At 41.8% G+C, this 27,091-nt stretch overlaps 1 protein-coding gene across 1 annotated transcript; it reads right to left on the reverse strand.

Annotated features, from left to right (window-relative positions):
• LOC127425093 (adhesion G protein-coupled receptor B1-like) lies at nt 1–18,173 on the reverse strand. Its single transcript, XM_051670741.1, has 31 exons — nt 17,849–18,173; nt 14,371–15,247; nt 13,188–13,337; nt 13,006–13,101; nt 12,687–12,851; nt 12,429–12,593; nt 12,041–12,205; nt 11,752–11,916; nt 11,542–11,643; nt 11,322–11,428; nt 11,020–11,214; nt 10,849–10,917; nt 10,201–10,309; nt 9,956–10,099; nt 9,792–9,867; nt 9,177–9,279; nt 8,999–9,042; nt 7,874–7,997; nt 5,540–5,643; nt 5,345–5,447; nt 5,029–5,249; nt 4,870–4,936; nt 4,398–4,483; nt 4,136–4,307; nt 3,957–4,052; nt 3,807–3,843; nt 2,478–3,112; nt 2,321–2,356; nt 2,092–2,196; nt 1,911–1,961; nt 1–1,768 (listed from the first exon to the last, which is right to left on the reverse strand). The coding sequence occupies exons 2-31, from the start codon at nt 15,080–15,082 to the stop codon at nt 1,571–1,573; spliced, it is 4,602 nt and encodes a 1,533-aa protein (XP_051526701.1). The 5' UTR covers nt 15,083–15,247; nt 17,849–18,173; the 3' UTR covers nt 1–1,570.
• Nucleotides 18,174–27,091: the final 8,918 nt, after the last annotated feature.

A 27,091-nucleotide genomic window follows, 5' to 3' on the forward strand; every position in this document is an offset into this window, starting at 1 on the left:
ATTATTTTATTTTATTAGAAATGAAACACATCATTCAAACTGTACAATCACAAGAGGAAGTGAAAAACAGAGACATTCTGATGCTGCAGATTGAGACAAACATCAGGAACCTCAGAGGAGAGAAGGATCTTAACAAACAGAGAGAAACGGACAGACAATCAAGTGTCTCTGCAACATGAGGGAATCAAATAAAAAACTCAAGGGCTTTTTCCTGAAGCACAGTCTAATATATCTATAAGCTATTACTCTGTGTATATTTCATATTTCACTTTCCTGAAATGTCTGTTAGCAGCAAGACTAGTCTTGTGTTGTCTTTCATCTTCAGTCTGGTTTAATAACTAATATAGTCACTAATATGCCTATATGCTCTATAAACATGATATAAAATTCTCAAAATGAATAAAAACCTGCCAAGATTCTAATATCAGTCTTGCTTGGGCATCAAGCATCTGTCCACATATTGCACTTATGCCACGCTATCGGTTGGCATGATCACTGCGCCGGGAATCTCTCACGCTGGCACTGTGGAAGTTCACAGGGGAGCAGAAAATCTCATCTAATATGCTGGAGGTTCCTTAGGACAAAAGACTCTCCAAACTCTCGGTTTCATTCACAAGAGCTGCTGATGGGAATGAAGGGAACACAGTGATCTGATCCAATGGAACGGAGAAGGAAACAACAGAACGTCCTCAGAGAGTCCACACTACACAGTCACTGCTGCTACGCCTACATTACCCACAATGCTGTGGCTTTGAGTTTGAGGATTCACGGTGCGATGATTCGTCCTGATGCTGATTTGGGGATAAATTAATTGATTCATAAAACAATTAAAAACAAACATGAAGAGATATGACAACAAGAGGAGAAAAATTTAAATCATAACATGATATTAAGAACAAATTAATAATATTAATAATAACACATTACTATAATAACAGAAAGAACCATGAAAAGTAAATTCTCAGCTCTTAAAAGTCTTTTTCAAGTTTTCAGTACAACCATTTCCCAAAAGTTCCCCAAAGTTTTATGGAAGTGTCCAGAAATGCTTCCCGCAAAGCGCTAAAAACAAACACCACAGCGACTGCAGTTCATTGGTGTCCGTTTGGCACAGATTCAAAACACCCTAAAGGCTCGTGGGAGAGGTTGGCCTCTTGACCAATGAGAATGCCGTGGAAGGGGCCCACCAGGGGCCATACTCAAGCAGCCAAGAAAGGGTTCCACCCTCCAGTTGGAAGATTCGCCCATTTCAAATGTGAGTTGCAGTTAAATGAAAGAGCGCAGGCGGGCGTCCACACCCCCCGCACCAGATGGAAGAGTGTTGGGAGAAGCTCTCGATGAACCAACTAGAATCTCTCCTCTCAGCAACTAAAGCAGAGTTCAGAAACCTTTCACCCTGTTTAGACGTCTTCAATGGTCAGTGTCATCTTGAGCCATTGAGAGCTACTTCTGAAGCCAGAGAGACACAAATTCAGTGACGGACGGGTCGAGCACGGCCCTCTTCAGGATCTCTGCTCTCTCTCTTTCCCAAATTAAAAGCAGACCGAGGTGTTCAGGGTTGGAAGTTTGGCCCTCACACCTCCGTCTGCAGGTCGATGATGTCCTGGCCCACTAAAGGGATGCTGGCTCCACTCTTCTCCCATTCCACAGCCTGGAGGTCCAGAGGAGACGCCTGCAAGGGCTCCAGGTCTTTCCTGACCCAGGCGGGAGGAGAGGCTTGCGATCGGCTCAGACTCTCCCAAGGCCGATCAACGGGACCCTGCTGCTTATCCTGGAGAGAAGATAGAGAGTTAGAGACCCTGAAGTTCACAGCACACAAGAACTTCCTGATTTAGGGTTAAATATGACCAGGACATTTTCTCGACAGGTTTCATGACACTCCTGCACTACATCTGAATGACTGGGACACTTACGCTGTGGTTTGTTTTGTCACTTCCTGCTGAAGAAACACTCCATCTGACAGACTGCAGAGAGAAGAGAGAATTACTGTAAAGACTCTGTTATAGGCACCTCATGAATCAATGTGATCTGATTAAACATGCTTCAGAGTTCAGTCACAGCTGTTCTGCTGAAAGATCAGTGTCATTTATTCACCTTGCTATCGGAGGCCAGTGACTCTCTGTCTTTCTCAGCGTTATGCATCTTCCTGTTGAGGTCCTGGAACATGTTCTGATGGCGTTTACGTGTGTGCATGATCTTCTACATGAGAGGAAGAAGACACACACATGAGGACTTTTTCCAATGTCACTATTGTAGATTCAAATTGAAACAATAAACAGTAGAGAGGAACATTTATTTGTCCTTCAGAGTTGTGAGTAATTACCTCAAAGTCCAGCTCTGCGTATCGAGACTTCTGCCTCTGTGAGAGTGAAACAGGAAGACAGAGAGAGACGGCGATCTTTAGTGTCACATCACAAAATAATTAATTATATAAACAGTGTAAATTCACAGTATTCACAGCAGTAAACAGAGTCTCGTACCCCCTCGCTGACCTCCAGAGAGCTCATGGACAGCGTTGAGATGGTCTCGCTCTTGGACATCATGGAGTTCAGGGAGTCAAACGTGTCGCCCAGACTGCTGGTCACATGACTCTCGCTGGAGATGTTGTGAATGTTCTGAATTGGCGAGTCACGTTCCGAGTACGATACGCTGATGCGGTCGGCGGGGAGTGTCTTGACAGCGTAGGCAGCCTGCGGTTCTGCGAAGGTTCCGCTCAGGTGCATGAGACGGGCCTGCGGCAGGTCGGTGCTGATGTTGTACTTTCCGGAGCTGCTAGAGTCGTCTTTGGGTTTGGAGCGAAGTGTGGACGTGGTGTTGGGCAGGAGCACGTAACCGCTGCCGTCCGGACAGACGCTCTTGGCCTGAGCGCGCGCCAGATCCGCGTCCAGCTGCTTGAAGATCTCGCTGTCACACACGTACACGGGTTGACCTAAGCACGGGTCGACCCCATGACCTTTCTCTCGCCGCAGGGTGAGTGTGTGGCTGGAGTACTCTGGAACCGGGGGAATGTGGCTCTTGCCGCTGGGGTTGGATGGGAGGGTGTGGAAATTTGGGCCGAGGGGCAGAGGGAGCTGAGGAGGAGGCATCTTCTCTTCTGAGGAGCTCTTCATACCACCTGAACACCAGCAGAGAGAGAGAGTCAGGTGAGTGTGAGACCAACCATTGGATTCCACTGGCTGAAAGAACTTGGTTTGGGGCAATATTTGCCCCTGGAATGGATTTCCTGGTGCATTTTTTACCTTTATGAGTTTTTTCTAACAATTTAAAACAAACTGTTTCTAATTCATTGACAATTTAATCAATTCATTAATACAAATTCTCAAGATTGAGACTTTATTTCCTCTTACTCCAACCCTAAAATATCAATTTGCCATAGTGTGTCGAATATTAAGCTCTATATTAGAAGAATTCATTTTGAGGGCATTTTTTGCCCCAATATTTGGAATTTCTGCATTTTTGTCATCTTTGGTTGTATTTTTACCCTGATCCCCCCTAAGTTTTTTAGCTTTGTTTGGGTTTTATATCAGAAATGCTACAATATTCAATGAAAATACATTCATTAGTGTCTTTTAAATTATATGTCTCATTTCAAATGATATAACCATAGCAACAAATTGTCAAATTAAAATATTTCTCTTTCTTTGTGTTTTCGGTTAGCAAGCTAACCAATTAGCCTGCTAAGCTAACATACCCAGAGCAAGTTCCTTCACATAATCATATCAAAATGTAGAATTTCGTGCTATATGGAAATATAGATATGGTAATCCAATAATTTCTGTTTATATTTGAAACAGTAAGTAACATCTTACCTGGCCGGCTCGAGTCAGCGTCCTTCTCGAAATCCGACTGCACACAAGGAAAGAACATAAAATGAGTTTGTAAATAACAACACTTCTATAATTGCAGTTGTTTTTATGCAAAATGCATGAGAATGTTTATGTGTGTTTGTATTCACTCACCATGAGCTGCGTGTGGCCGTTCTGCAGCGAGCTGCCCGAATCGCCGTTCCCGTCATCTTTACGGTCTACGACGCGACACTTCACTGTGTCTTGTACCTGAAACACACACACACTTATGAGCTCTCACACACTCAAAAACATGTTAGGCACACACATGTTGCATTCTCAAGCGTACTCACCTCTCTCCTTAGGATGCAGTGCACCATGACGATGATGAAACCCTCGAGAGAGTCGAAGACGGCGAAGAGAATCTGAAACAGAGCGGAGCGACGGTCTGTCATCGCCAACACGGCCGACATCCACGTCAGCGCGAGAAGAGGCAGAACCACACACGAGCTCCACAGCGACGCCCTGCAGGACACGAGAGGAACAGCACATTTAACACCTCATACTGCTGCTGTGAGTGCTGTTAACCTAGATACTCGAATGTTGATTTCTTACCCAGCGCGCTCTTTCAGCTTCACATCGGTGATTCCATCTTTGGACACGAGTTTGTTGAAAACCAGAATGCCGATCACCATGTTGACCTGAAAACAAAAACCTTTTCTTACTGAGTATTTTAATCTTATTTCCAGGTCAAAATATCCAAACATTCTTAAAACAAGAAAAAGTTACTTCAGAAGAAAAATGGTTTAATATATTAAAGTCTTGTTTTCAGAGAAATCTTACAAAATTTGGTGCAATTTATGCTCCATTTTTTTTTTACAAAATACACGTTTTCCCTTTGAATCAATTTTATTTTTATTTTCTTAACCCATTTTCAAATAATTTTCTTGCTATAAGAATAAATTATACTACATTTTATTTAATTTTTCTAAAAACAAATAATCTTATGTTTTGTTTTAAGAATGTTTAGCTCTTTTAACTGAAAAACACATTGCAGTTGATGTAGTGACCATGACCGAGTCCTCACCAGAACAACAGCAGCAGCCGGACCCACAAATGAGTACAAGAGACCACCCTCGAGAGACAGCCAACAACTGTAGAGAGAGAGAGAGAGAGAGACATCAGGGTTAGACTGAGAGACAGACAGACAGACAGATGAGCAGTGAGACAGGCAGGAAATACTCACTAGTTTACGGTGCCATAACCTTTAGCTTTAGTGAATCCAACAGAAACGGCCACGACTAAAGCAGGCAGACCCCAGCCCAGACACAGGAAACGCTTGCGGATGATGCGGTTTCGCAAGCGGCCCGTGACGGCCATGTACGACTGCCACGCCTCTGTCAGCACCCAACAGAACGAAGACAAGAAGAAGAAATGCAGGAACGCCGCCACTAAAGCGCACATCACCTGCGAGAGAGATGCAGCGAGGCGTGAGTGAGATTTACACGAGAACTGATGTGTGCGATCAGGTTATCAGGGTTAGAGGTCGGTGTTGGGCTCACCTTGTTGCGAGCTTGCGTCTGACCTATCAGAATGAGGGCGTTGGAGCAGATGATTGACAGACAGAAGTTGATGAGGATAACAGAGCGCTCAGAGCGAATGTACCTGAGAGACAACAACAATCAATTCACCAATTCAACAGTAAATAAAAAAAATCAATCAAAAAATCAACTAATTAATCGTCATGAGTGTCTTACTTCCACACAGAGACATAGATGATGATGAGGAGCAATAGTGTGAGCGACGACACTCCACATCCCACAATCATCGTAACCGATGGCAACAGAGACTTATCCATGTTCTGTAAAGAAACACACTGATATTAGTGTCTATTCACACACACACACACACACACACATACACATACATACACACACACACACAACACACACAACACACACACACACACACACATATAAACACACACACACACACACACACACAAACATACACACACAAACACACACAGAAATACACACACATACATACACACACACACACACTCACACACACACACATACACACACACTCCCTCAAGACAAAATGACTGGCAGAAATAGGGCAGCTCATGCGTAGGAGAAATGAAGGTGAGAGATATATTCATGACATACTTACATAGTGCCAAAACATTAGAAAGAACAAATAAATCAAAACAATAATAACAATGATGATGATATGGGTTAACCTGTTAAAATAAAAAGAAAACAATAATACAATAATAATAATAAACAATAATAAGATACAGTACAAAAATGACTAATTACTGGAAACAAAGCAAAATGGTGTTCAGTACATACAGTATAAATATATACAGTGCTGGGGAGATTACTTCTGAATTGTAATGTGGTACTGATTACAAATTACATGACAAAAAATGTAGTTAGTAATGTAATCTCTTGTATTACATTTAAAGTAATCTAATCTGATTGCTTTTGGATTACTTTTGGATTACTTCATAATTGTTTATTTGATGTCACAAGTAGAATAAACTTGTACCATTTTTACAATATTGCTTAAATGCATTAAAGAATACTAATGGATGAGAATATGAGAATTTATATGATTTTTTTTGTGTATGTTTTTTACTCGCCATTTCTCTGTTTCTGAGTAGAAAACTACATTTCAAACCCCATCCATGTGTGATAACAGATCAGACCAGTTATATTTGTGAATCAATGTCAGAAAAAGAAAAGAAAAGAAAAAAAAAACATTCTAAAAAGTTTTCACAAAAGCAATTCACGAGACTAAAACGAATCCGTCTTCAGTGTAATTATGGCTGGAGGCTAGAATAAGATCTGTGGGTGCAATTTAGACTTAAAAATTTAAATTATTTAAAAGCGAGACTAAAAGTGATCAATAAATGATGAACAATTTACTACCTTTGCCTGATTAATAAGCAATCGTGTAATCCATAAAAGGTACATGTAATCTGATTACAAATATTTTAAAATCGAATCTGATCTAATTACAAGTACTGGATTTATGTAATCTGATAATGTAATCCAGATTACCTGTAATCTGTTACTACCCAGCACTGTATATATATATATATATAGATAGATAGATAGATAGATATAGATATATATAGATAGATAGATATATAGATATAGATAGATAGATAGATACTGGATGTGTTCACACAGTTTTTAAGTGAAAATTGCTTCACTATGAAGAGATTAGCATATTTAAATATGTGTGATGATAGCCAGCAGGTTTGTGGACAGGTGGACAATTGTCACCTCTGTTAATTACTGTTTCACTCTCCACACACACACACACACACACACACACACACACACACACACACACACACACACACACACACACACACTCACACATAAACACACACACACACACTCACACATAAACACACACACACACACATACACACACTCACACATACACACACACACACACACACACATACACACACACACACACACACACACACACACACACACACACGCTAAATGTATGTAACAGGTAACACCCCGTTTGCTCTGAGAGCGCACGACGCGACGCGTCAAAACAGAACGCGTCTGTTATAATCAGAGGCTGTGTTCGTGTTTTGTCCTGACACGTCGCGCTGCTGTTTTTTTCCCCTCATAACCGAATTACAGCGAGAGGCTGCGGAAGCGGTTGCCATGGTAACTGCCTCCGCGGCTCTGCACCAAAATGATCAAAATAACCAACATTATCACATCTATAAATGATTTAAACTATAATCAGATCGATAATTGATCATCAGACTCATGAAGAGGGAATGTTGTGTCCCGGTATGAAATCGTTTGATCACAAACACCGCATTAAAATATCCCGCAACATCTATCATCAGCTGTCAATCAAAGCATCATTCCATAAAGACTAAAATCACATTAAAGAGAATCATACCGGATCATCCAATGATCAAGATCGATAAAAATCCGAATATCTTTATAACCGGGAGCATCGCTTCATTTTCACAGTACAAAGACACACGAACACAATGACACACATTCACAGAGACGTGAAGATGATGATCGGACACTTACCGGATCGGGGTTCGGTCGCGCGATCAAGGCGAAGGTGGAGAGTCCGTCACACACGCATGTGGTGCTAGAGTCGCGCGACACCGATCTGCAGCTGCGCGCGGACCACGAGCCGAGCAGAGATGAGCTGCACACACACACACACACACACACACACACATTAGATACACACCGAAATAAAACCCGCACACAGTCACACACTGCGGATCAAACCTCTGAATAAACACCCGTATTAACAGTACTGTGATGATCTTTGAGATCTCATTTACTGAATTATTACCAAACTTATATATTATACAGTGTTACATCAAAGAACATCATGGTATTATTATGGTCTGTATGACCAAAAACATGTATTACCACAGTACTTTTTGTTAGTGCTCAAGACTGTATAATCATAATATAAACTGATATATCTGCAGTGAATACATAAACATGAAGTACTGCATACACACGTCATTAAAGATACTAATGATTAAAACTCTCAAGAGAAAAATCACTTAGAAATGTCTTTAAAATATTATATTTTCCCTCTGCAGACTAGATGTAATGAATTATCCTCCTCTTTTAACTACTTATTTCTATTTCTTGTGTGATATTTAGGTGATTTTAAGATGTTTTTGATTTTTGGCAGTTGTAAGTGATTCTTCTGTGATTTGTGTTTATTCATATTTGTTAATAATTTGTTAAAGAACATGTTATAATGAAGAGTATAAATGTCTCTCTGTGTGTAGTTGGCACAGGTCTGATGGCAGGTGGCACAGCACAGAGAGACAGAGTCAAATAAATAAATGAAAATCAAAGAGATGTGATGTTCACTCGCTCTCTCTGACTCATCGATCTGAGTGTTTTTGAATGACCGTTCACATTTAAAAGTTTCAAAGATTGTAAAATGTATTTCAGTTGAGACGGACAGTGTTTGTGTGGGCAGTGAGACTGTGAAGAGAGTCCTTAAAGTGTGTTATGAATATTCATGAGGTCATGGGTAATGTGTTGAAGGGGGCGGAGGCTCATTTAAATATGATTATCGGCTCTCAGGAGGTGTGGAGGTGACACACTGTACTGAGTGTGTGTGACCTTTAGAGCCGCTATAACACACACATGAACATGACAAGCGGATCCACCCACCTGTCACTCTCATCCCAGGCGATACAGGTCTCATTAACAGTGCCCTGCAGAGAGAGAGAGAGAGAGAGAGAGAGAGAGAGAGAGAGAGAGTCTGGTTAGGGGGTGTTAGTGTCTTTGACCACACCTCCATCATTTCACAGAAGAAACAATGATATCACTGAGCATTTGTGGTACTCACATTGTGCAGGTGAGGGAACTCGATCTCAACAGGTGCCGACAGGAAACCGGGGTTGGGCTTCACCGTTACAGTGACGACCTTTGAATTGAGCAGCGTGCTGTTACTGAGAGAGAAAAAGAGATATCAAACATTACCAGTCAGATCACATCTAATCATAATCAATTCATCAATTTCAAAATATTTTAAAATGTACCCCAACCCTTTTTACTACAAATACCATAGTTGAACTATCATTACTGTAGTAAACACTTACGAAAATTAACCATGGTTTTACAACAGTAAAAACAGTTTAAACATGCTATTTGTAGTAAAACCATAATAACCAAACATTAAGCATGATTACTACAGTCATTGTTACTACAATATTACTTGAGTAAAACAATGGTTAATTTATTGCAATGAAACCCAAAATAATTGGGAACGCAAAACTAGATAAGATACCAGTAATGGTAATAAAAATTAACCACACAATAAAACCTAACTCTAACCCTAACCCATAAAAATTAACCATTAATAATCCTAACCCTAAGCCTAAACTAATAAAATACACTAAAATAAATGCAAACAGAATAAAAACAGAGTGAAATTGTTACTGTAATAATGATATATATGTACCTCTGTAAGGAGAGAATTGGACCCAGATTTCTGTACAGAACGATTCCGGTGACGAATCCTGTGCTCTGCTCCGCATCTACAACACATTTAGAGTGGCATTAGACTCAACACGCATGGCAAACATATGAGAGAGAGAAAGTGTGTGTGTGTGTGTGTGTGTGTACCTGGGACGTCCAGACTCAAAGCCTTGCGGGACACAGTGATCTTCTCTTCTGAGTTTCGCACCCAGTCGATCATCCCGCGCCAGCCCTTCATGGGGAAGGTCAAATCAGAGGTCATGGCTCGTGGACGCTTCTGGATGCTCAGCTCTGATTAGACAATCAGAAACATGGGTCAATCACACACTCTGGGGCATGTAATGTACCCAGATATCCACCTGCCTCCATCTCGTGACCCTCTTCAAACTCACCCAGATTCTCAGTGACCTCATAGATATCCTGGAAATCCCTCATCTGTTGCCCGATCATGTCAATGAAGTTCTCAACCAGACGGAAGAACTCTCGGATGTTTGCACCCATCTGCACGAGACAGAGAGAGAGAGATCGCTCAGATATTAGGACACTTCATAGTGTTCCTAAGTTACATTTCCTGGAAGTGTTAACATGGTCAGCAGACTCTTCTCCAAAAGTTAGATCAGTAACTAATAGAATACCTGAGTCAATTGTTGCAGTAAGAGTGTAGAGCGATAAAATGAATGTGGAAATGTTTGAGATTCAATGTCAGACTTTGGTTTGTTAGACACATGTGAGATTAGTAAAGTCTTTTCATTGAGTCTTCGGTCAATGAATGGTTTGATGGCTGATTCACTGATGTGTGAGCGGTCATACGTCTCTCTGACGTGTGTGTGTAGGCGCTTGAGGTGTTTGTGCTGTCACAGATCAGTGTGTGGGTGTGTTGATTTCTCTGTGTCTTCAGCTCTCTTTTCATTCTCTTCTGGTGAACTGACACAGTGAGTGTTTGTGAAGCACATGTAAAGTCGCTTATTTCACACAAAAGAGCTTCTGAAAACAGCTGTGGACTCTTTTAGACTTTCATCATGACTCACACACACACTCACCAGCTGAGCTTCCTCCCATTTATCTCTGTGAGTCTCCTGCAGTAAGTTACTGATGGTGTGAGCGTAATTCTGCAGATCAAACAATCACAGGTTATTCGATCCACACAGTTATCATAAACACCTTTCCATCATGCTGTATTCAAGTCGAAGGAAATGTGTTAGTGTGTATACCTCCACATCAGCATTGCTCAGACTGTGTCCAGACCCTCTGAAGATCTCTGTGGTGTTTCTCAGTATCTCCATCACGGCCAGAAGATCACCACTGTATTTTGTACCATCGTTCGATGCCATTCTCAGTCTGGACAACACATCTGAAATGCCGTCCACCAGCTGACCGCTCTGAGACTGAGTAACATGATCACGTGTCTGCAAAGAGAATGACGCTTGAAGAATCAGTCCTGAAACCTTTATGCAACATTAAAGGGGTCTTATATCATCACTTATTTAATTTGTTTCTTTTTGTTTTGTCTTACCAGTGTCTGAATGTCCTGGAACTCTTTTGAGATGCATTTAATGTGAGTGGGATTTTCCCAGAAGGCCAGACCAATGGCGTCAAGCGTGCATCTGCGCAGGATCAGGCCTGCAGGAGTCACAGAATGACATGTGATGAGAAAAGATCTCTTCCAATGGAATCAGACCATCATTAACTGTGACCCACATACAACACACAAACCAGAGCGCTCAGATGTGTACCTGTGGCATCAGATGGGCAAGATATGGCCGCAGTGTCACCCGCGGGAGTTCTCTTCCACACCACACTGCCATAGTTCTCCTCGCCGCAGATCTCATGAGGTTCTGAGATGGACAAGATTCAGCAATCAAAACTGCGGCTTCGTTTTCAACACTCTAAATTGGTGTGTAAATTATGTTGCATTGTGTAAAACACCAGGTTTGAAGTCTCACCTGGACAGCGTTTCTCGTTGCAGTTTCGCAGTTCTGTTTTATCACCGTTGCATGGATCTCCACCAAAAAACGGCCCCTCACATACTCTGTGTCTGAGCTGGTGACCTCCACCGCAGGTCTTACTGCAGCTGCCCCATGAGCTCCACAACAACCACCGGCCATCCACTAGAAGGCAGAAACACATGAGAATCTGTCATACAAACATTTAGAACATGTGCAGAGCAGATTCATGTCAAATCAGAGCCATCATATTCAACAATGCAATGATATTTGTTGAGGTCTACAGTACCAGGGCAGTCTCTGAGGAAACAGTTGCTGGTTTCGAGCCACTCTCCTCTGCACTCTGATCCTCCGTACGAGGGGCCGTTACACTCGCGAGTTCTCTGCATCGTTCCGTTAGAGCAGGAGGAAGAGCATGGAGTCCATGCAGACCACTCGTTCCAGGAACCATCAACTGCAGAGAGGGTTAGGGTTAGGTTAGGGTTAGAAAGAGAAAAGGGTCAATCAACACTGCGCTCTTTGAGTTACTATTACGTTCTTACTGAAAAATGAAGAGTTCAAGCTTCAAATGTGATGCCTCTTATTCATTTAATCTCTTTTGATAGGAACTGAACTTAGGTCAAGTGTGCCACCTGGTGGTGAGATGCAGAACTGCATTAATTTTTGCTGTGACTAACCTGGGCAGACAGCGATGTTGCAGAACTTGGTCTGTTTGGTGGGGCCACGGCAGGGCTCTCCTCCATTCCGTGGCTGTTTGCAAGTACGGACACGATCACGGTATCCACGACCACATGTGGACGAGCACAGACTCCATGGGGCCCATTCATCCCACAATCCATTCACTGCAAACACAAAATCATTAGTAAATCACCATTCATTGCAGACAGACCAATCAAATACAGGCTGTGTGTGTGTGTGTGTGTGTTTTTGTGTACCTGGGCAGACAGCAGTGTTGTTGCAGGGTCGATTCTCTCTTAAAGGGCCAGTGCACTGTGTGCTGTGAGGGGACATCATGCAGGAACGTGTGCGAGTTTGCCAACCTTCACCACAGCTCACAGAACACACACTCCATGAGGACCACTCGTCCTGCTGAACTTCTTCTATAAACACAAACACACAAAGGAATACAAAAAGGGTTTAGAACAATGCTAATGTGATGTCTGCATTTGTTTGACAGAACAATGACAACAATGACAGAATTTTCCTTTTTGGATACTCCAGACAGTACTCTAGAGTTTCCATGGAGACACACACCTTTCTGAGGGGCCTGGTTTGCCATGATGGTGCCGTCAGCATCTCGCCGTTGACCGATGATGGAGCGCAGTGCTTGACTTCTCTGCCGGACTTGACCTGCTCGAATCAACACAAACACAGGTGAGATACGACAGCATGCCCATTCACTGAATGCAACGTATGCTGATGGACGCTGAACTCACCGATGCACGGCTGAGGGTTGCAGGAACGCCCCTCCTCCACAACGCCCTCACAGACACCATCCTCAGGCTGACATGTGCGGCTGCGCACCTGGACTCCGCCCCCACACTCGTTACTGCACTCTGACCAACGGCCCCACCCGCTCCAGCCCTCTGAAAAAAACACATCACATAACGTTCAGTTCAGATTGCCGGTGAGTAATAATGAAGAGGAGGACAAAAGAACACAGAGAATTCACTGATAATGAGTCATAACAGTGTGTGAGTGTGTTCAATGTGGCTTACAGTAAGTGCTGCCATCTGCTGGTCAACTCTCATATCTGCATACTAACTGTATGAGGTGTCAAATCTGCCAGTCTGCCAATTAAAGATCGATGCCTCCTTGTTTTTTTTATAAATGCATGTCTGGTGCCAATGAAACAGTCTATATAACAGCAGGATGAATATGCTCTCAGACAAACAAACTCTTTTGAAATTTCTTCTGACAAAAGGCGGCTCTGAAAGCCAAATGCCAGCGCCACATGATACGACCATTTGAAAGGCGAACTGCCTCTAGTACTCGAGGCGCTCTGTGGACACGGTGCTTTTGGAACATCGGGCATCGATTGCTTCAGCAGAGGCTTTGAAAGAGCAGCTGCTCCTGCAGAAGTGCACTGACATAATGCAAAAAAGCATTCTCTTACAGAGTATTTTTTTCTTATTTTCCAGTAAAAAATATCTAAATATCCCTAAAACAAGATAAATGTACATGAGATAAGATATTAAGTTGTATTTTTCAGAGAAATCGAACAAAATATGGTGTGGTTTCTGCTTATAACATGAAAAAATTATCTGCCAATGGGGCAAGACAAAAAACTTGATTCAAAGGGAAAACAAGTTTATTTTTCTTTCCCCATTGGCAAATAGTTTTGTCTTGCTTTAAGCATAAATCGCACCAAATTTTGTTACATTTCTCTGAAAACAAGACTTATGCCACTTTGTTTCTCAAATAATTTTTCTTGTTTTGAGAATGTTTCGATGTTTTTACCAGAAAACAAGAGAAAAATGGACAGTAAGAAAACTTACTGAGTCATTTTTTGCAGTGCAGAAGAGCGTTAAAGATTTTTCCTGCAGTTATGCCACCTTGATAAGTGTTTGTGCTGTTGCTGTACCCTATGCACATTAACATTCAGATTGTATCTCTTACTCATGATCTCTGCGTCGCGGCTGCTGTCTCTAACAGTGGGCGTGCACTTCTCCACGTAGACTCCGCCCCTGTAACAGCCACCTGGCTTCCTCTTGGGTGGTTCCCAGCACTGGCAGGGCGTCGCCATGATGCCGCAGGGGTTGCCGTGGGTACTGGTCGCCAGGCAATCTTCAAGCCACTGACACAGCATCTCGCAGGCTGGCATGCTTGGGTTCCTCTTCCCCACGACAAGAAACTCAGCATTGAACTGGCTGCCTTCATTGTTTTCCTCCTCGTCCTCCATGGGCTCCGTGCCCAGATGTGGCAGCACCTTCCGCAGCTGCAGGAACTGTTTGCTGGACTCCAGGTAGGCCACCGCGGAGGACGCGTCGCACAGTCGCACCACCTCATCGAAGCTCTCCATGCCCAGGTACGTGCGTGAGGTCTCCAGGAATGAGTCGAACTGGAATGTTCGGATCTGACGCGGGGTGCAGGACTCGGTTGGTTTGGTGATCTTCATGTAGACGGTGTAGCGGCGAGGGTCAGGGTTCTGCAGGGTCCAGGAGCATGGTGACGACGGCAGGGCCGTCTTTGAGGAGAACACCCCAAAGAAACGACTCTGCTCCAGGGTGGCACAGGTGGCCGAGGCCGGACCAGATGGAGTCGAGATGCTCGGGCCAAACATCATGCACATACATGCACACAGCACCAACGAAATGAACCGCCACTCCATCTTTACTCTTCAGGAGGACGGTTGGATGCTTGAACTCTAAAAGGACTCTTCTTTTGTATTCAGGTGGTTCTGCTGGGGTTCTTTAGATCTGGCAGGGGTTTGTTTTCTTCTCTATTATAGATGTGGATGGAGGGTTTGATTCTTCGCTAGATTGAAGGGGCTATTCTGCGGAATGAAAAGAGGACATGTCAGTTATCATGATCAATCGCTTCTAATTATCGAGGAGACAGTAAAACAGTGATTGCCATTATCAGATCAGAATATGGATATGAGTAATGCAGTGCCTTCTGAATCATATCTGCAGACGAGTGCTATGGCCTCCATTAACACGAGTGTGATTTACCAATAATGCGAGCACTGCCATTGCACTCACACTATAATTACAGTGCCCTTCACAGCATTCTCCCTCTCTCGCGCACGCTCTCTCAATCTCTACTGCCCACGCGTTCACACGTGGCGCAGCCAATTGCGTCAAACTGACGTCCATGAAGACTCGGCCTGCACCCACGAAACTTTAGTGCAGGAAAAATTCTTACAGAGAGAGAGAGAGAGAGAGAGAGAGAGAGAGAGAGAGAGAGAGAGAGAGAGAGACAGAGACAGAGAGAGAGAGAGAGAGAGAGAGAGAGAGAGAGAGAGAGAGAGAGAGAGAGAGAGACAGAGACAGAGACAGAGAGAGAGAGAGACACGGAGCGCTCGCCCCTCCCTCTCACACCGCAGAGTTCGCACTACATTCTGTGCCAGTGTCAAAGTCGGACTGTTTCCATAGCTACAGGTACTCGAAAAACACATCTCCAGCGCACCTGCGGGTGTCTCTGTGCATCATGAGCTGCAGTTTCATCCTAAACACAATCACAAGGAAGAGAGATGAGCAGAAAGCAGAATGAAGCTGCAAATTTTCACTCAAAGACGCTCATTCACGAATGAAATGAAAGAGTCCCTATGTTCCAAACGGCATAAATGATGCCTTCGGAGGGTATTGACTTTGAAGGGAAAACTAAGATGGTAGCCATGCTGTAAGGTCATTCCAAACAGAATTTCCAATAAAAATGACTTTAAAAAAGTGAGATCTGAATGTTCCCCACACTTTTCAGCCCTCCAAAGCTCTCACAATGGATGATAAACTCTTTGAAGGGAATAGTACTTAGGGGCGATCACTTCTGAGTGGGTCACACCCAGAGAGAGAGAGAGAAAAAAGAGAGAGAACTCTTCATCATCACCTTCCTCTCTCAGAACTGATTTAGTGTGATCAACAGCTATTAAACTAAATCTCATCAGTTATAAAACTTTAAAACAAAGTGTGTTCAGTTGCAGCGAGACACTTTGCTGACACAGCTCATGTTCAAGTCTCTCTACTGAGTTTGAGAAATCGGAAGCCATTAACTCCACAGCTCATGAGAGCACTTCAGCGCTGTCAATCACTCTCTCTCTCTTTCTCTCTCCGACTGCCGCGCTGCAATTACATACTTCATTGGTTGTTATGGCAACAGCTGATGTTTGAGAGAGACAGACAGGTGAAACGGGTCAGATCCCCAGATGAATGTCAGATTGTATATGATCTGAACACACACAGATGCTTTGTGTTTCATCCTGGGAAAGTCTGGGACTCGTGCTACTCTGCCAAACACTAGTTGAGCCATCTGTGAGCTCAGATCTGCTGAGACAACTCTCTGTGTGTGTGTGTGTGTGTGTGTGTGCTGCTAGAATCATAATAGCACACTTTATATCATTGTGTGTGTGAGCAAACACAAAATCTTCACCAAATGATGACAATCAATACTCATATTAAGAACTGTGTGCATAAGTGCGTGTATGTGTCTCTATATGTAATGCAGAAATCAGTCAGGATTAGCTGACTAAACGGTGCACTGTCTGTACAAACTGTTGCATCACCAATCAAACGGCTTCTTCATTGAGATGCAGCCAAATGAGAATAAATGGATTCATCGCTATATGCAAATAATCACAGTCGCGTTGTTTAATGTTTAAAGTGTTGCAGAGCGCGTGCAGAGAGATAAACTCGTGCACGCGCTGCAGACATTATCAGCCAAACTCAGAATCATCTAGAGAAATTATCAGTGCGCAACAACTTTGCAACAAACTGCATTTGAAGAGAACTAATAAGTTAATTATACGCTCAAATAAATCTAGGAACTCACGCATTGCAAACGTACATGCATTTGATCTGTCGATAATCTCAGAAATCTGCTGTAACGCAATTTAAGTAAAACACATATTTTAGATAGGAGTTCATATATGGTTTCACTGATGTAAAGTCACATACTTGTACATATATTTCAAAATACGTTTTCATGCATATAACATATATAATTATGTACATATATGTTCATATGTGGTCATATATATGAGATTTCTGTAAGAGAAGTGTATCTTCTTCTAGAGTATTGCCGTGTCGCTGACGCATGTTAATATGAGAAATGTTTGCATTACTCATATTGCTCATAACGCACATCTCATAAAACATAAAACATATTCAGACTCTTAAACACATACAAACACACAAATAAGAGAGTGCATGACAAATAATATCGTAAAGCAACACTTTATAGGCGCGAGAACAGAGACAGACGGTTTCAGCACCGCGGACAGCGACAGACAGTTTCAGCACCGCGGACAGCGACACAACTTCAGCACCATCACAAACTCTCATCAACACGTGTCGGTGTTTGCAGACAATCCGTCATCAAAAGCGGAGCACATTTATTGAACAAAAGCATCGACATGACACGCCACAGTTCCGTGTGTTACCTGTGTAAAGTTCCTTTCGTGTGTGTCTAATAATCGCACTCCATCCAACAGTTCGAAAGTCTTCCGCGGGAGCGTCGGGATCCACACGAGTCCCGGGACTGATCGTTTCTCCCGATTCCAAGTTCACTTCACTTCCACAAGCGCAACGGCACAAAGCGACTCTGATCAAACTCCAGAGAGTTTACTACCAACCTTCAGCGTCTGCTTCCGCAGCTATTCCGCTGAGACCGAATCACGGAGCTCCGGCTCGCTCGAGGGCTTTTCTCCAGTCGCGGTTGGTACTTTTACTCTCGGCTTCGGAGTCTTGCTGCTTGTGGTCTGAAGTGTTTTCAGTCGGAGTGTGTAGTGTGGCCTCCTCGCGCTGCTTTATATACCCCCCCACGGTGAATAAGACCGCGCGCGGGGGAGAGCGTGTCTGTGTGTGCGCGCGCGCGAGTGTGTGTGTGTGTGTGTGTGTGCGTGCGCGCGCGCGGTGGACACACAGAAAGACTGGAGAAAGCGCTGATGTACGCACAGATGAACGCAGGACCGGAAAGAGACCCATCACAGCGCCTTTCTCTCCTCAGTTACATCATTACACCTGTTTGCCCACACCAACTAATCAATACGCGCTGTTGTTTTGAAAAAAAAAAAAAAAAAAAAAAAAATGGAACATCTTAATCAATCAACAATTCATTAAACGTGTCAAACCCACAACAAAACTATGCCATAATCGAACTTTATCAAATTTAACGATTTCATGAAACACACAGTCGGGATCAGTGTTGGTTTGATAGCCTGTATTATTATTATGATAATGATGATTGTATTTTTTGTATTATTAAAAAAAATAATGATCGGGTTACTTTATTTGACTCATTTTTGAACTACTACTTTATTTGAACTAACCAAAAACTAAATTACAACATAAGAAAATAATACAACTACCTTAATGAAACTAATTAATAAGACTTGTGGGTGGAAGAGGGGGTGTTTTTCTGACCGCACTTTATAAATTTATGTTTCGATAGTGTGGCTTTGGGGAGAGGGGGTCTCTGAACGATTAACTTGATTTGATTTGTGTATCTCTTCGTCATATTTGTCCATGTCGGCAGATTGTCGAGTGCGCGCGCTGCCGGTGGGTGTTCGCGCGCTTCCCGCCAGGAGAGCCGCGCGGGGGCGGGAGAGTCGGCGGATTCCTCACAGAGCCGCCAACATGACAACATGACCACATTAAGTCAATCTTAAAAACAGCCCGAATCATTCCGTGTTTCTCATTCTCGAGCTATGAGCGCACAATATTTACAAATACCCCTCGAAATGTGTCACGTGGCCGTAACTGCCTCCATCTGTGTTCCCGCGCGCGCAAAAACAAGCTGAAGAAAACCTGCATTCCTCCACAGTCACTCACGAACTTCAGCGAAAGTCCAAGAATAAAGGGACTGTGTGTGTGTGTGATTGCATTACTCATCAAGCGGAAGCAAAGGTAGGAAACACTTATTCAGTCATGTGTGATTCACTAATTCTCCACTGAAAGAGATTGAAATGAAACACTGACAGGAAGATGAAGGTCTAACCTGCTTGAGGGCCAGCATAAGAGGCTAATATCCACCTGTCTGTCAAAGACAATTCTCAGAGCCTGGGACTCAATATCACAGGTGGACCCCCTTCCTCAGGGTCACCCCCCAACAATGGCCCTAGATAAAAAAACAACACAACAAAGAGTCATGAGAGATGTGTGACTGCAGAGTTTTGGGTGGGTGGGGGGCACAAGGAGGAAAGAGGAAGAAGTTGTTCTTCACACACATTGTTTGTAAGGTTGAGTAGTTGCTCTTTGCTCTGGTGTTGACTGCATGAGTCATGGTGAGAGTCTCTACCGGCGTCATTCTGCATTGCAGCCTCAAGAAGGCGATAAACAAGACTGTGATGTTCATCTGTTCTCTGTAAAGAGTGACCCACATCCTAACACAAACTGTGTCTACAGAACTCAGACATTTCACATTTATTTCGTACTGTGAATAACTTGATTATTGAAGTCAATAGGGTCAATCTGTAAACATTAAAATACTCACTGTTTCAAAAGTATAGACACAAGACAATATATGTGTTAACATGATTTTATTGTGATAAAATCACTTACTAACTGTATCTGTGGAAAGTTAGAGACAAATGTTAACCAAGTTATAACCAACTTTATTGCTATGATGACGTAACGCTGTAATTATGATTGCAAACTTCTGGCCTGTTAATAGATCCTAGAATATCAAAATCCACAAAAGGAGGTAGATCCTTTTCATATTTGGCTCCTAAACTATGGAATAGTCTCCCTAACACTGTTCAAGATGCAGACACACTCACTCAGTTTAAGTCTAGACTAAAGACTCATATATTTAGCCAGATATACACCAAATTCATCCTTCAGCTCACAATTAGGATGCTTTAGTTAGGTCTACCGGAACCAGCAATATCTATCATGATCTATAACTCTGCATAAAATTTAATGACATCTACGCTAATATTATTCTATTTGTTTCCATGTCTCAACCTTGGGATTCATATCCCAGAGCTGGGCAGATCCAGCACTGTTCCTGCTTGGTGTTGGACTCCACTGCTGTTTGTCTCTGAGTGATGATGACAAACTACAGCCAGTGCCAACCAGACATCACTTCAGTCTTTTGACTTCAGAGGATGAACTGACGCCAACTCCAACCATGGGATACTTCATATGACACTGTCTGAACCTTGGACTTAGGATAGACCTCACTGAACCTCACCGAAATGACCTGCCGGTTGAACTGCGATTCACCTCACTGATCTCTGCCTACATCACCTCGGTCTAATGATGGACTACACTCTTATAATGGAATACATAGACTATCATTTAATTGCCAACAAATCCCTTCATCAGTCAACTAACAAACGACAATGCATCAGTGTGAACTTCTGCAGTTAATCCAGGATGAACTTCAAAGACATTAGTCATTAATCTTACAGTTCATACAGAATCTTTGTTTAAACACTTGATCTTAACACTTACTTAGTTTACTAATTTTAAACCATGACCTGCACTATACATAAATAAGTAATATTGTCATTATATTCATGATGTTAGTCAGAGGGGAACTGACCCCCACAGTGAGTCTGGTTTCTCTCAAGGTTATTTTTCTCCATTAATCAACATCTTATGGAGTTTTGTGTTCGTTACCACAGTCACCTTCAGCTTGCTCACTGGAGTTATATATACAATTATTATTGAATTATTTAATTAGATACACAAGTTACAATCATATTTAATCAAACTACACAATGATGACTAAGACATTATAGATATTACAGTTTCATTTTCTGTAAAGCTGCTTTGAAATGATGTGTGTTGTGAAAAGTGCTATACAAATAAAAATGACTTTACTAAACCCTAAAACCCCAAAACAACTGTATGATGATATAAACAACTTTACAGCTCAAATAATAGGCGCATTTTAACAGAGTAATTAATGTAAGTGCTTTTATAAAATTATAAGCTTCACATTTCTGCCTTTAAACCCCCCAAAAATTGGGCCCATTAAATTCCATTGTAAGTGTCTCATTGGAACACACATTTTTGCTTTTTTAAAGAAAAGGAGAAACAAGTAGAATTTTTTTTTTTTTTTTTTTTTTTTGTGTGTGCGTGTGTTAATCAACTTTATGCCTTTGATTGAGCTTAACTTGTATTGAACCCGGAATATTCCATTAATAAAGCACCCAAAAGTTGTCACAAGGAGACAAAAAGACCCAAGAGCAGAGGAACAGTGGTTTGATGTTATTGACGTGTCATCATATTGGATTTCAGTGCTGTTCACAAACTATTTTACTTCTGGGATTTGACAAAGTATATACAAGTAGTGTATTATATGATAAACTAGAAAAATGTAGGGTGATTGATTGGATGGAGAATATGACAGGGGCTTGATTGCAGATCAAATGATTACATTTTTGATTAAAGATTATGAAGACAGTCATTTTTTTTTTTTCATTTTTGAATGAAAACAACTGATGAGGGGCCTGAGTAGCTCAGTGGTAAAATACGCTGGCTACAACCCCTGGAGTACGCTAGTTTGCTAGTTCGAATCCCAGGGCGTGCTGAGTGACTCCAGCCAGGTCTCCTAAGCAACCAAATTGGCCCGGTTGCTAGGGAGGGTAGAGTCACATGGGGTAACCTCCTCGTGGTCGCTATAATGTGGTTTGTTCTTGGTGGGGCGCATGGTGAATTGAGCGTGGTTGCCGTGGTGGATGGCGTGAAGCCTCCACACGCGCTATGTCTCCATGGCATCGTGCTCAACAAGCCACGTGATAAGATGCGCGGGTTAACTATCTCAGACGCGGAGGCAACTGGGATTTGTCCTCTGCCACCCGGACTGAGGTGAATCACTACGGAGGACTTAGAGCGCATTGGGAATTGGGCATTCCAAATTGGGAGAAAAAGGGGGAAAAAATCCCCCCCCCCCAAAAAAAAAAAAAAAAAAGAAAAGAAAACAACTGATGAGTCGTTCACAAATCTCTTTTGCCCTTGCTACAGTATATAGATCACCCGGGCCGTACTCAGATTTCCTTGGTGAATTTGCCAATTTTCTATCAGATCTAGTAGTTAATGTAGATAGAGCTTTAATTGTTGATGAATTCAACATTCACATAGATAATGAAAATGACACATTGGGATTAGCATTTATCGATATTCTCAACTCCCTTGGAGTCAGACAAAATGTGACAGGACTAACTCATCGCCATAATCATACGCTAGATTTAATTCTGTCATATGGAGATGATACTGATACCACAGAAATTCTACTACAGAGCGATGACATCTCGGATCGTTACCTCGTCTCTTGTTTGCTGCGATCAGCTAATGTCACTCAATCTACACCATGCTATCGTTCAGGTAGAACTATTCTTTTGACCTCTAAAGATAGCTTCACTAATAATCTTCCAGAATTGTCTTACATAGTAAGCCAAAAAGTCTAGAAAAACTTGATGTAATAACAGAAAATATAAATAAAGTCTTCTCTAGCACTCTTGATAGTGTCGCCCCCCTTCGATTAAAGAAAATTAAAGAAAAAAGACCCGCACCATTTTACAGTGATCACACTCATGCTCTCAAGAGAGCAGCTTGAAAAATGGAGCGCAAGTGGAAGAATACAAAATTAGAGGTATTTTGCAGTGCATGGAAGGATAGTGTCTGTAGCTATAGACAGGCACTAAAAGCTGCCAGGTCAGCATATTTTAGCAAACTCGCAGCACTGTAGTAATAACTTAAGATATAAGAATTTCTTTACTGATAAAATTGAAATCATCAGAAATAAAATTGGAATTATGCAATCATCTGTCACAGTACATCAGAAAACAGAGTCTCATAATTTTCCTCACGAGCAACTTCAATCCTTCGGTGTCATAGGTCATGAAGAGCTAACAAAACTTATCGAAACATCAAAAGCCACAATATGTATGTTAGATCCAATACCAACTAAGCTCTTAAAAGAGGTATTACTGTAATCTCTGAACCTCTTCTTAATATTATTAACTCCTCACTATCCTTAGGACATGTCCCAAGAAACTTTAAAATGGCAGTTATCAAACCGCTTATTAAGAAGCCACAGCTTGATCAATTTCAAATCTACCATTTATGTCGAAAATACTAGAAAAGGTATTGTCCTCCCAACTATGTTCATTTCTACAGAAAAATTTAATATATGAACAATTTCAGTCAGGATTTAAGCCCCATTACAGTACAGATACTGCACTTATCAGAGTTACAAATGAATTGCTCTTATCATCTGATTGCGGCTGCATTTCTCTTCTAGTGCTTTTAGATCTTAGTGCTGCCTTTGATACGATAGATCACGACATCATCTTGAATAGGATGGAGAATTATGTTGGCATTAGTGGACTTGCATTAGCATCGTTTAGGTCCTATTGATCAGACCGCTACCACTTTGTATGTGTAAACGAAGAATTGTCAAATCAAACAAAAGTTAAGTATGGAGTGCCACAGGGATCAGTTTTAGGGCCTCTGCTTTTCTCCTTATATATGCTTACCCTGGGAGATATTATCAGGAATCATTGAATAAGTTTCCACTGTTATGCTGATGATACCCAACTTTATGTTTCTTCTAAACCTGACGAAATTTAACAATTCTCCAAATTAGCATAGTGTATCAATGAAATTAAAGATTGGATGGTCAGAAATGTCCTTCTACTCAATTCTAACAAAACAGAGGTACTAATTATTGGACCAAAGACCTCTAAAAATAAGTAGCTAAAATATAATTTTACTCTCGATGGATGTACTGTTATATCATCTTCTACAGTGAAGAACTTATGTGTTATATTTGATAACAATTTGTCCTTTGAAAATCAAATTTCCAATGTTTGTACATCAGTATTCTTCCACCTCAGAAATATTGCTAATTTATAACACATGCTCTCTGTTGCTGATGCTGAAAAACTAATTCATGCGTTCATGACCTGAAGACTAGATTATTGTAATACATTACTGGGAAGATGTCCAGCAAGATCAATAAATAAACTTCAATTGGTTCAAAATGCAGCTGCCAGAGTGCTGACTACAACCAAGAAATATGATCATATTGGCCCAATTTTATCATCGTTACATTGGATACCAGTTAAATTTCATATTAATTTTAAAATTCTGTTAATTACATACAAAGCTTTGAATGGTCTAGCTCCACAGTACTTAAGTGACCTTCTGACACGCTATATTCCATCACATTCATTACGATCACAAAATTCTGGCTTGTTAATAATTCCAAGAATATCAAAATCCACAAAAGGAGGTAGATCCTTTTCATATTTGTCTTCTAAACTATGGAATAGTCTCTCTAACATTGTTCGGGATGCAGACATACTCACTCAGTTTAAGTCTAGAATAAAGACTCATCTATTTAGCCAGGCATACACCTAATTTATCCCTCAACTCACAATTAGGCTGCTTTAGTTAGGTCTGCCGGAACCAGAAACATTCATCCTAATCTATAAATTGAGTTAACATCGGCAGGGCATTTGATTACTGGAGGGACGTTCATTCGGTTTTGGGGATCAAAATTGACCCTGAATTGGCATTCATCTTATTGGACAGGTAAGCTTACATAACTGCAAAGCATGTGAAATATAGTGCCATAAGGATTGATCTGTGTCATTTTAGCTAACTTGATCTTGCCTGCTAACACTGATGAATTGCAAGCTACCTTGCTTTGTAACTTTCAAATAATTTCAACAATCTTCTCTTTATACTAAAAGTCAGGTATACAGGATAAATGTAATCAAATACGCTGGTTTCTTGATCGTAGTACAACATATGACATACAAAACATACAATAGTGCAACATAACAGTGCAACAGTAAACTCTCTGGTATAGTTGGGTAGTATGTAGCTGTATGTGTGTATCAGTATGCTATGTTTGCTGATAAGTAGTTTTAGTTTAGTCTCAAAGTCCGGTGTTTCTATACAAATTTTGTGAGACAGAATTACACAACAAAAGATAATCTATAAAACAAACTCCAGCCAATAGGCGGATTAAAAAGAAAGAACCTGTAGATTTATCCACATAACTGTCCCGAAGGTGTGTTCCTCCACAAAACAAACTCCAGCCACTAAGTGGAACCAGCACAAAAAAAAAGTTTCCTCAGACAGTTAAACAAATGTTCAGTGAGCCGGCCCATTCGGCTGCAACATGAGTGCTACAAATGACCTAATCACTCCAATGACTTGCAAGAAATACTCCACAAAACAAACTCCAGCAAATAGGAGGCATAAGTACAAAGAACGTGCAGATTCATCCACGCAACTGTCCCGAAAGAGTGTTACTCCACAAAATAAACACCAGCTGCTAGGCAGAACCAGCACAAAAAGAAACAAAAAAGGCGCTCATTTTCCAAGTGGATGTTCAGTAAGTCGGTCCATTCAGCTTCAACTTGAGTACCACAAAATAACTTACTCACTCCACTGACTTTATGAAGGACATCGCTTGCTGGGGACATGTAAATATTTTACGGCCATCCTTAGCATCTATTTTCAATTTGGCCGGGAATATCAGTGCAAAAGCGACCTTCCGTTGATGTAAGAGTTTCTTGCATTCCTTGAATCGATCACGTTTCTCTCTTGTCGAATTCGCAAAGTCTGGGAATAATAAAATTCTGTTGTTCTTCCAAGAAAGCCTTCCTTTACTCCTCACCTCACATAACACTAGATCTTTATCGGATGATCTCAGAAATTTGGCCAGAATTGATCAGAGCCTGTCTCCCTCAGCAGATCGCCGAGCCGGAACCCTGTGAGCTCGCTTGATTTCCAGCTTATGGCCTGCTATGTCGAGCAAACTCAGAAAGAGCCCGTCCAGGATTTCACCATATCCTGACCCTCTGATCCCTCAGGAATTCCAACAATACAGACGTTATTCCACCGGCTACTGTTCTCCATATCTTCCAACTTCTCCCAGACATGCCGACCAAATCGAGTCCCGGGCTTGTGGCCTGCTGCTCAGGGGCATCAGCTTGAGCACGTAAGTGTCTTTTAATGCCTTCAGAGCCCGAGGATTTAGAATTCTTTGACATATTGTCCTCCTAGAACAGTTATGGAACAGAGTGTATCGAATCTCACTGGTTTATGACCTTAATAGTGTTAAAACTAGCAAAGTGCGCAGAGCTTCACACGTCCGAACCTTGTGTGATGCTCCTGTTCTACCTGCTCTGTATGGGACTCGAACCAGCGTGTCTGGCATGGGAGGCGGGTGTGCTAACAAGGAGGCTAAAGACTACAGCCTCTAGCGTCAGTCGCTATTGCACCTCTTGAGGTCAGGAGAGTGAGGTTTATACACATTGCACAGCTATCTATCAGCTGGCCACTGTTACACTCGCATGGCGTCACGTAACTCAGTTATTTAATTATTTAATTTTTATACACGATTTACAATCACATTTAATAAAACTACACATGATCACTCTAAAACTTTATAGATATTAGTTTCATTTTTTTTGTTAATGCACGATTTCCTGTAAAGCTGCTTTGAAATTATGTGTATTGTGAAAAGCACTATACAAATAAAAATGACTTGGCTTGACTAAAGACCCGAGAAAAAAGTTAAACAGTGTGTTTAAAAAAAAGCGAGTGAAAAGAAACAGTTTTTGACAAACTATGTCATCGTTTGGGAGAAATCATGTGCTAGTATCTGTAAGAGAGGTGCAGAGTGTGGGATAAGAGTCGGTAATGATGACTCA

This window comes from Myxocyprinus asiaticus, chromosome 34, assembly GCF_019703515.2.
Source record: "Myxocyprinus asiaticus isolate MX2 ecotype Aquarium Trade chromosome 34, UBuf_Myxa_2, whole genome shotgun sequence".
Lineage (NCBI taxonomy): Eukaryota > Metazoa > Chordata > Actinopteri > Cypriniformes > Catostomidae > Myxocyprinus > Myxocyprinus asiaticus.